This window comes from Populus nigra, chromosome 15 (genome assembly GCF_951802175.1).
Source record: "Populus nigra chromosome 15, ddPopNigr1.1, whole genome shotgun sequence".
In the NCBI taxonomy this organism is placed as follows: Eukaryota; Viridiplantae; Streptophyta; class Magnoliopsida; order Malpighiales; family Salicaceae; genus Populus; species Populus nigra.
The window spans coordinates 10744691-10756076 of NC_084866.1; the positions used below are offsets into that span (position 1 = coordinate 10744691).

General features: G+C 33.3%; 2 protein-coding genes across 2 annotated transcripts; one reads left to right on the forward strand and one right to left on the reverse strand.

Moving 5' to 3' along the window:
- The first annotated feature begins 3289 nt into the window (after positions 1–3289).
- Positions 3290–4928, forward strand: LOC133674908 (auxin-responsive protein IAA33-like). Its single transcript, XM_062096202.1, has 2 exons — positions 3290–4221; positions 4637–4928. Exons 1-2 carry the CDS (start codon positions 3779–3781, stop codon positions 4719–4721), a joined length of 528 nt encoding a protein of 175 aa, XP_061952186.1. The 5' UTR covers positions 3290–3778; the 3' UTR covers positions 4722–4928.
- Positions 4929–8374: 3446 nt separating this feature from the next.
- On the reverse strand, positions 8375–10552 carry LOC133674784 (pentatricopeptide repeat-containing protein At1g59720, chloroplastic/mitochondrial). Its single transcript, XM_062096018.1, has one exon. The coding sequence runs from the start codon at positions 10396–10398 to the stop codon at positions 8575–8577; it is 1824 nt and encodes a 607-aa protein (XP_061952002.1). The 5' UTR covers positions 10399–10552; the 3' UTR covers positions 8375–8574.
- Positions 10553–11386: the final 834 nt, after the last annotated feature.

The window sequence follows — 11386 nt, forward strand, 5'->3', positions numbered from 1 at the left end:
TAGTCGAGGTGCATACAAGTTGGCCCGCACATCCACATTGATTAAAAAAAAAACTTCCATTCTCATTACTAGCAATTCTTTTTTTTTTTTACGCAACAACACCTTAATGATAAATTAACTCCTAGAATATCAACAGTGGATATCCTTTATTATTCAGAGCATTTCCTCACTTAAAATCATTGGATATCATGTATGAATTTAATCAACCCACATGATTCATTAATTGAATATATTATATTATAATGTATGATGTTGGAATAGATTAGTTTTAATTATTTTTCGAATAAATAGGTTTATTGTTTTTTTTTGGTACATAGATTGAATGACTTTGAAACCTCTAATAATAGTTATAAGTGACATGATTACGAAATGTACGTGCATGAATTTGCAAGCACATATAATTCACATGTTACGATGCATATATGATCCAAATCAATGCATTAGTCTTTTTATTTTATGAAACAATGCATTAGTTTTAATTGAATCATATTTATATAATCAAGATTATTTTCTCTCTCAACCAATCTTAGAAAGCATACTATCACATGATTTGATGCATTCAATTAAATAAAATCTTTTAAATAAAAATAACAACAACAACAATAGTCAAATTATTATGGTAAAGTCGGAAGTTAGAGCATGTTTAGTACTGTGATAATAATTATTTTTTAAAATATTTTTTATTTAAAAATATATTATTTTTTTTTAAAAAAATAATATAATCTGAAAATATTTTTTTAAAAATTTTTTTTTAAAAAAATTTCTTCAGATGGTAAATGACAAGAATTATTAAGTAATACTTTAAAAGGTGTAAGAAAACTACTGTAGCTTTCCCACACCTTTTACTAATATATTTATTTTTACTAATATATTTACTTATTAATGTATTATATTATTATAATTATAATTATTATTATTACATTATTATTATTATTATTATTATATTATATAACTGTTTTTTTGTTTTTTAAATGAATTTTTTTTGTTTGATTTAGTTTGTTAATGTTAATTTTTTTTTTATTTAGTTATTAGATTTTCATGATACGGATTCCAAGTTTGATGGCTTAACCTGATTTGACGAGTTAATCCGGATTTTTTTTAATTATTTTTTTCATTTAGTTTAGTTTATTAAAATTAAATTTCTTTCTATTTAATTATCAGACTTTCATGACACGTATCCTGGGCTTGACGGGTTAACTTGGTTTGATGGGTTAATCCGGTTTGATGGGTAAACCCTTCATTTTTTTTTCTATTTAGTTATCAAACTTTCATAACGCGAATCCCAAATTTTACGGGATAACCTGGTTTAAAGGGTTAACCCAATTAATTTTAATTTTTTTTCTTCATTAATTTTTTTTTCCTGTTGATTTTTTTTAATTAATCTATTTAATTATCATATTTTTATGACACGATCTTATAACCAGACCCATATCCAACATTCTTGGGTCCGGTGTTGCAGTCAGACTCACTTAAACTTGGATCATACAAGTTTAATGTTATTATTAATATCATAAATATTACTTTTAGGTTGGGCGTTGCAGCCAAACCCAAGATTCTTGAGTATAACTTTACAGGAAAACTCAAAATTTTTAAACTTTTATTTTTTTATATTTTTTATGTAAAAAAAAATGACCCGCTACATTGCACTATTAATGTAATTAGTGATAGTACGAAAGCCCATTGGCTCTTTTATTTCTCTAATCGAGTAAGGTTATGATTGTCTTTTGGTTGTGCAAGGGACCGAACTCATTTTAATAGAATTAAAAATAAGAGTGGCCAAAGAGGCATTTGGAGTTCCCGACCACCTGAGAGTCAAAGAAGCGATGCGTTCGCCGACCGCAGCGCGGTCGTTTACACAGCCCATGCATTTCAATTTACGAGACACAACTCTCTCTCTCTCTCTCTCTCTCTCTCTCTCTCTATATATATATATATATATATATATATATATATATATTTCTGATGAATTATTTACATGTAGCACTCCTTTTGAGCTCGCCTTCTCTTCACGCATTTAATAACCATCCCCATAAATATTATTTTTTAAATTTGCGATTGTCATCTACATAATATAATGCAAAAAATTAAAAAAAAAATGTGTACAAATTCTTAGGACACACCATCTTTTTCGTTTGCAAGCAAACATCCTGATCTCCCTCTCGTTGCCATGCTAGCTAGAGCTAGCAATAGTTATAGCTGCTAACTAAATTATTGCCCCCACTATACTCTATTTTGATTTTTTTTTTAATATTTAAAAACATTCAGATCTTGTAAATATGTTTTTTTGTTAAATTAAATAAAATTATAAGAGGATTGAATTTATATAGTCCAGATGATTTAAAAAGTTCAAAAATATCCTAAATAACTAATAAAAATATAATTTGATTTTAAAAAACTAATATGATATTAAAAAAAATAATATTAAAACAATAACATATTAGATTGACTTGGAAGAACTCAGATTAAGCTGTTAAATTTGCTACCAAGGTCATGAAACCATGATAACCCTATAGAAAATAAATATTTTTTTTTCAAATAATCCAATATTAAATGATGAAATTTAAAATAAAATTCAATTAAAAAATGAGTTGAATCAACTTGGGTTAACTTGTCAAATATAGGTCATTAGATCGAGATAACCATATAGACAGCAAATCAAAATAAATTATGAAACTTAATTTTCAATCAACCTAATATTAAAGGGTAAAAATAATAATAAAATATTTAAAAATGATATAAAATCCACCAGAGTCAACTGACCAAACTTGTAATCCATGTAATAAAACCGGGATAATATCATAAAATACAAACTGAAATAAATTATAAAATTTAATTCTCAATTAACTCAAATGAAATTAAAAAAATAACTAAAAAAAAACTTTGAGCTAATGGACCTAACATGCAATTCGAGTAATAAAACTATAATAACCATATATAAAGTAAATAAAAAAAATTATAAATCTCAATTCTTAATTAATTTAATTTTAAAAAATTGTATTAAAAAAAACCTAAATCAGCAGAACTAATATTTATTTGTTAATTACTACACTGAAAGTCCAACCTTTTAATATTTATTGCTACACTGGAAAGTCCAACCCTTTAAAAAAAATCCGAGGATGAAAGTGTAAAAGAACTTGGTTCTTCAATATTTATTGCTACACCGAAAAGTCCAACCCTTTTATTACATGTTAATAATTCTCTTTCCTTGTATCTTACACACACTTAAATATATAGATATATATATTTTTTTGGTAAACTATTTTGCTTATATAACAAATCAGATCAGAGACGTGAAGAACAGGGCAGAAAGCTCTGGGGTCCTTGTGTAGTCAGGGAGGGAAGAACTAGCTAAGCTAGGAGATGCTAGGGAAGGACGAGTTATAGATTCATAGTTCTCAAAGAGAGAACATTAATTTAGAAAAGAAACAAAAATCAAGTTAAGCCTCTCTTACCTAATTACCTTACCAGCGTTTGAGCTCGCTCTCTCTCTCTCTCTCTCTCGTTAAGCCTCTCTTACCTTACCTTACCAGCGTTTGAGCTCAAACCTATAGGTTCACTGTTCACAGCTCTCTCTCTCTCTCCCCTACTCTCTTTCTCAACCCGGCCCTCTACGGGCTCCTGCAGCTTGTTTTTCTGCACGCTCTCTCTCCCTCTTGCATAAATCCCACTAAGGACCAAACCCTATTCAGTTTGTTAGCTGTATCTCTTCCAAAAGATCACAAACACTTTTCCATAATTCCCACCCAAGGGAGAGATCAAGCAAGAGGAAAAAATTAACATGAACAGTAGTTTTGATTCTCAAAAAAGAGAAGACTCCTTGAAAGGAAGATGGCAGGAGATTAGAGGAGTCCCAAACATGAGCCAGTACACTCGACCAACTTCTTCTGTACCCAACTTCATGGCTAAGCCTGTAACCTTCCCTGGTTTTGAAGATGACGATGTTGTTTCCACCATGATCCCTCCGGTGACAGTTGCTCTCGAGGGCCGTTCGATCTGCCAGAGAATTAGCCTTCATAAGCATGAAAGTTATCATAGCCTTGCAAAGGCTCTAAGGCAGATGTTTGTTGATGGAGCTGGCAGCGATTCAGGACAGAACACATCATCAGCATCAGATAGTGTTAGTGATCATGATCTTGATCTTTCAAATGCGATTCCTGGTCATCTCATTGCCTATGAAGACATTGAAAATGATCTCCTTCTTGCCGGTGACCTTAACTGGAAGTACGTATACGCTATCATTAATTTGGACTTGTTATATTTCCATGTTTTGATATCATTGACTAAATATAGGAGTATATCATTCATTTTTAGTATGAAACACGAGTTCTCTTCCAATCCAACACTATCCAATTTCTGTTTAAAATCCATGATAGAGGTAGTATATTTTCCCACGGACTCAATTATACGGTAATAGATCTGTTGACATGTCAATTAGTAGATCAATATATACTAAATCGATATATTCTATGATCGATCCCATGATGATTGATATAATTATTCGTTAATTATCAAGTTAGAGTATGCAGACCCAATAGCACGTATTGGTGTTATTTTCTTATTCTTTTGATGATCATCAATTATTGGTTATGAATGATACTATTGCTGGCTCCTAATTGTCCTCTCTCGGTGTGAATAGAGATTTTGTGCGTGTGGCCAAGAGGATTAGGATACTGCCCGCAAAGGGGAATTCAAGGAAGGCTACAGTAGGGACGGCTGTGTGACGATTGCATTGATCAAGGTGTGTAAGAAGCCATGGAAGTTATATATACGTACACTTTAATATTAAAAAACTGGTTTTATGTGTTTTTATTATGGAAAAGATGGTGGCGATTAAGCTAGATTTCTTGTGAAGGACACGAAGTTTTTCCGTGTGTAAACTGTAAAATACCTCGTTTCCTTCTTTGAATGAAAGAACTTCAATTTCCCGAGTTCGGTCGTTGTAGCTGCATGCTGTAAGGAAGGTCGGTACACGTTCGCTTTAGTAATTAGTTGGGCTATCTAGTCAGAAACTAATTACATTACCATACGTATACGTACGTGCCCATATGAACCATAAGATTATCAAATCGTTTCACGTATACATGAATATATCTTTATCTTAATCTAATTAATTGACAGCTTAAGAAATTAAAACAAGCTCTTTGTCCTTTTTGATCGAGACTATTAGTCATACATTTCATCACTATACTATAACGTTGAATTTTTAAAATAAATTCATGTATTGGTTCAAATATTTAAGTTATTTATTTAAAAACTCTAAATAATATTTCCAGAAAAAATACAACTTGGTCATAAATAATTTTCAATATTAGACTATTATTATTCCATGTAAAGGTTTTTATTAATTCTCAATAGGCGTAGCGTGATAACAAAGAATTTAAGATTGGTACAGTAGGTCTCGAGTTCGAGTCATGGCATACATCTCTTATTAGAACCTGGAACAGCGGAGATTTTACTCGCTCACCTGAACTCACAAAGTATGCTTTTCGAGAGGTGGGGTTTCCTCAAATTAAAAAAAAAAGTTTTTATTAATCTACTAGTTAGCTCTCAACTCGTGTTGATAATTATTATAGAATATTTCTATATATAGAGAGGATATATAGATGTACATTCTATAATAATAACTTGCTCAAATATTACATGAAATGCCTTGTTGGATATATAAATAGTTGTAAACAACGATTAACTACTATAAATAATACAATACATAGAATATTGACGCATTTGTTGAATATTATACAATGAGATACGGGCTGCATAGCCAAATACTCCTAATTAACACAAGATTAGGCTAGCTAGGTTAGAAGCATAATCAAATCCACGGAAATCACGCTGAGTAATATAGTTGATGGTTTACTTACTGTACCACCTCAATAAATTATTTGGCGCATAAGGTACACTAGGATTAGTCTTTGGTCACTGCGCCTTTTTTTTTTAATTTATTTTTTTGAGATTCCGGTCTCAACACATCGCTATTGTGGCAGCGGTGTGGCTGAGATTTCCGCCGCAACACGGCGGCCAAATTTGCTAGCAATGATGTGTTGCAATGTGTGTGTTTTTTAACACAATTATTTCCTCTATATATAAAGCTATAAGGTGGATTTTAGACTTGCCCTCAATGTCTTCCTCTATATATAAAGCTTCTACAAACCTTTTCAATCTCATAACTGATTGCTTTAGGAATAAAGGAGGGCTGCATGGAATACAAAAGAATGGCTTGTAACACTGATTTACAGAGAGTGATCCTTTCTGCCGAAGACAAATTATACAGCTTTTGTTGCATGGTCTCAATGATGAACTATAAGTTTGCTTGGAAATCCTCTGATGTAATAATAGAGGAACTCCCAAGTACTTGCCAGCAAGATTATCAGTCTTAGCAAAACCACAACTACGACTGATTAATGCTGCTAAACTAGCAGGGACATTCTTCGAAAATAATATCTTAGTTTTAGCAACACTAACCTTCTGACCAGAAGCTTCACGAAGTAAGTAGTTAAGGCAACTCAGAACCTGCTTCATTTGTCCCTCATTCGCTCCAGCAAATAGGAGCATATCATCTGCAAAAAAACAGGTGCGAGATACGAGGTCCCAATTTGCTGATATTAAATGGCTTCCAATCTCCTGAATCCACTGCCTTCGATCAGAATGAAATGTGAGAGACTCTCCAGGCGTAGCACGAAAATATAGGCTTCACAAAAAATTAGAATGGAATTTAGCTATAAGGGTTTTATACCTTTTGTTTTCTTTTTTACAGAGTATCATCATATTTTCAACTATATGCATACATTTCAAAAAAAAAAAAAAACCAGAAATTGAAGGGTTAAATTAAAAATAAAAATAACTTTAACAAAAAAAAAAACAAGTCAAAAGAATAAATGCCAAATTAAAAAACATAATACAACATAAACTTTAATTGGATGATGAAATTAAAAACTAATAAAACTTTAACAAAAGAGCTAAGAAGAAAAATTAGAAATCAAAAGAATAAGGACCGAACTGAAAAAATAATATATGATAAATTTTAATTGAAGGATTAAATTGAAAACAAATAAAAGTTTTATAAAAATACTAAAAACAAAAATAAAAAACCAAAAGAATGAGGACTAAGATTGAAATACCAAAAACAAAAGGGACAAATGTATATTTTTTTGAGTAGGAGAGGTAAAAGAAGGGGAAAAGAAAACAAATGACCACCAATAACAAACCGATAATCATCTACCATCATACACCACACCAAAAAAGAGAGAATACGATGACTTTTCCAACTACATGGTAGAAAAGCAAGTTTGGCTACCGATATGTGTTGCATGTATCGCTTATATGACACAAACATTATCCATTAACAGACATGTAATAAGTAAGTACAAACAGTTTTTTTATATAAAAAATTAATTATCCAACACAAAAGGATCAAAATGCCTTCCATTACCAAAAAAATTGTGAAATGACAAAAATAACTCTAAATGCATGTCTTATTTTTTTTTTATAAGAACACATATTTCTTTTATTTTACTATTTAAAAATTCAAGAAAAAATAAATATATTCTATAAAAATATTTTAATGATCGCCCTCAATACCCAGATTTTTATTTTTCCATTCAAAGAATAAAATGATAATTTCTTGACATAAAATATATATCTCGTGCTCCAATGAAAAACTAGACTCTATATATACACACAAGTACATGTGGTCCTTTCCTATGCTGATCCCTTGTTAGCCACTACAATTACACAGTAATTCATGGCTAGCTTTGACGTTTCTTATGGAACTGACGCGATAATAACGCATAATTTGGGTCCTTACAGTTCCAGCCATAACTTAAACATGCACCATAAATCTAGACAACCAGACTAATACTTGCTTATGATAAAAATAAATAAAAGGAAACATGTGTATTATTGTCCTTTTAAGTGTGGCAATGAGCTTTTTATTTTATGGAAGAAGTAGCTGCACGATCGAAGAATATCCAAGGCTAATATTTTAAATAATGCTAGCAGCCAGCGATCATCATGGGGTAATATAACTTTAATGCTGAGTGCGCTTGGTGGGCTAAGAAGAAATCATAGGCTAAGTGATCGTGTGGATACAAGTTGAGAGCTTTTTCTATATAATCCAACAGAGAAATTAAAGTATTTTTCTAGTATTTGAAATAAATGATTTCCTTGTAGATTGGTAGTTTTTCCTATTTTGTAGGAGAAGAACTAGGTTCAAGAGTATTCATTGTAGTTCTTTGACATGCCTCAATACACAATTTAAATACAAGTTTCTTTCAAGCTTCTGAGCAATTTCAGTTCATTGTTTTCTTTACAGCTCATGTGTTTATTTATCTTTGCATAAAATTAGTGCAATGAATAATATCTGGCATCGGGTCACTTGTTGGAAACATTTTCTGCGGCATTCAATCCCTTTCTACAGGTCCCCAGCTGAATGAGAGTCACTCTTGTTGGCATAACAGACCTTTAAATTAATGTACAAAAACTGAGATAATGTGTAAAAGTATATCACACAGCCACTTTCTGAATGCTCTAATTAAGATGGACCTTGCATGAGCAGAGCAATGGCTCTAAATACCATCACCAATAATCCATGCATGAACAGGAACCGTCTTTAAAGTGATGGAATCGAACGCGATCTCTCACAATAATCTCCACATTGAAGATTTCAGAAATTAATCCAGTGACCTTGTGGCAGTCATCACAGACCCGAAGGTTCTTGAAAATACGTATTGGCATTCCTGGTTTCAAGTTTAAAAGCCCCAAAGCAATGGCAAGTCTCTCGCTGTGCAGCCTAAGACTGTCTCGCTTGCTAGTGTTCAGCTCATCAACCATAGGTGCTTGCGAATAGTCAGGTTTATACCCTGTTGAATCTAACCTTTCTTCAACAACATTCAAAACCTGATATATTTCTTTAGTTTGTGGATGAGAGGTGTCCCCAGCAAAAAATTCGTGGGTAACACCATCTACCTCAATCAAACTACAGCCAGGCTCTTTTAATATGCCATTGTTAGTCATCAATTTTCTAACCAAGCCAACATCATTCCACCTGCTAGCCGATGCATAGACTCTGGATAAGAGCACATAAACTCCACTAGAATCACCTTGTTCTGACTCAAGGATCTGCCTAGCTATATTTTCACTTAGCTCAACGCTTGCATTTCTCTTGCAACAGGAATCAAGGAGACTCCTCCATATAACAACATCTGGTTTCATGGGCATGCTTGAAACCAATTCCAAAGCTTCATCAATCAAACCAGCACGGGCCAGGATATCGACTAGGCATCCGTAGTGTTCTAATTGAGGTTCTATCTTGTATTCGTTAACCATCATGTCAAAATACTTGCGGCCCTCATTAACCATATACCTGTGGTTACACGCGCTCAAAACCCCAACAAAAGTGATAGAATTCGGAACAAATCTCGATATCCTAATCATGCGTTCAAAACACTCCAATGCTAACTCACCTTTTCCATGCATGGCAAATCCTAAAATCATTGAATTCCATGAAGTTACATCGTGCTTTTGCATCCCCTCAAAGATCTGCGTAGCAATATCCAACGACCCACATTTGCAATACATATCCAACAAAGAATTGTTAACCAAAACATGATCTCTAGCTACAGAAACACCACAGTTTCTCAACAAAAAAGCATGAGCCCACATCCCCAGAGACAAAGCACACAGGCCAGCACAAGCATTTATAACACTCTGAATTGTATACCCGTCTGGCTCAAAGAACTGCTGCTGAAACTGAACAAACAATTGCAAAGCAGTTTCAAACTCACCAAACAGAACAAACGCGTCAATCATAGCATTCCATGAAACCAAACTTCTCTGCGGCATTTTATCAAACACATTCTTTGCGGACTCCAAACTACCGCAGGAAGCATAGAAATGAATGAGGCTGTTATTTATATAAACATCAGATTGAAACCCAAGTTTTAACAAGTGGGCGTGTGCTTGTTTCCCTTCAAACAAAGCAAACAAATATGCGCAAGCCTTTAAAACGAAGGGGAAGGTGTGGTTATCGGGGAAGGGTGATGATCGCTGTAGCATAGTGTTATACAGCAAAATAGCTTCTCGTTTAAGATGAACGCTTTGGCTTTGTGCACAGGCTCTGATAAGAATGTTCCACATAAATGAATTAGGGTTGTCAACTTGATCGAACACTCGATAAGCGTAGTTAAGATCATGGAGGGAAGAGAAATGGAGAATTCGACTGTAGAGAAAGAGAGTGGTTGAGTGGTTTGGCAAGGTGGAACGTAGAGAGAGAGCGTGGATTTGCTTGAGCTGTGACATGTCCTTGCATTCATTCAAATGCTGCAGAAGAAGGTTGTAATGATTGGCGGGCTTGGAGGTCACGATCTGAGGAGGTGGGCTTTGTATGACTCCCAGAACCATTTTCAATTCAATTTTGTTCAGTTTTCGGCAGATTCAACTGCTAATAACAGTGTTGTCTTCTTGGTTTTAGCCCAGAGAGGGCAGGCCTCCATAAATGTATGGTTGCTCTGGTTCGACTTGTGTGGATACGAGGTAGTGTTTGATTATATTTTTAAGGATTGTTTGTTTTTACGTTTTAAAATATTTTTTAAAAAAATTATATTTTTTTTGTTTTGATTTTGTGTCCTGTCCATTTGCCTCAACATGGTCTTTTGCTGTCTCCCTCTCCTATAGCTTGGGTATTGAGCTGACATTTTCCCTCTCCAAACTGACAAAACAGACTCTCCCTTGCCGATGATGTCCACCACCAGCAACTGACCTTAGCCATCCCAAACTTCTTCTCCCCCTTTTTCTCACAAAAAATCAGTGAATCCAGGTTTAATTTCATTTTTTGGTTCGATTTTAGTAGGAATTTGTTAATTTTTGAGGTGATTGGTTTAATTGTGCTAGCAAACATCGTTGATTTGGTTATGCATCTTTCTTCTTTTAAAAAAATGGTTACTGAAGCTAAATTTTCGGTGTTCTTACAAGCATGGATGACAGGGGAAAGAGGATGGAATCTTGCAGCTGGGGTCATTCTTTGGAGCTAGGTCTTTTATTTCTACTGCCAAATGACGTTACTTTGTCTCTCCGTTCTTCCTTTTTTTTTTTTTCAAAGAAAATTCGAATTTCCAAATTGATGGGTTTTTTTTATTGTTCCTGCAGGCAAGGATGATGGAAGAAATAGGAGGAATCTCTGCTTATTGATGGGTTTGTTATAGCGTGTCAATCAGAAAAACCACCATGCTCATAAGTTTTTCATCCTCCAAAACACTATTGGTTGGATGTCCCTTCCGACCATCAAAAGATGATTTGCTTCGTCTTCTTCATGAACTGAAAAGCCATAATTAATTCCTTTTACCATCATTTCAGCAATACCAATTTGACTGTTCACAATCATGCTAAGAAG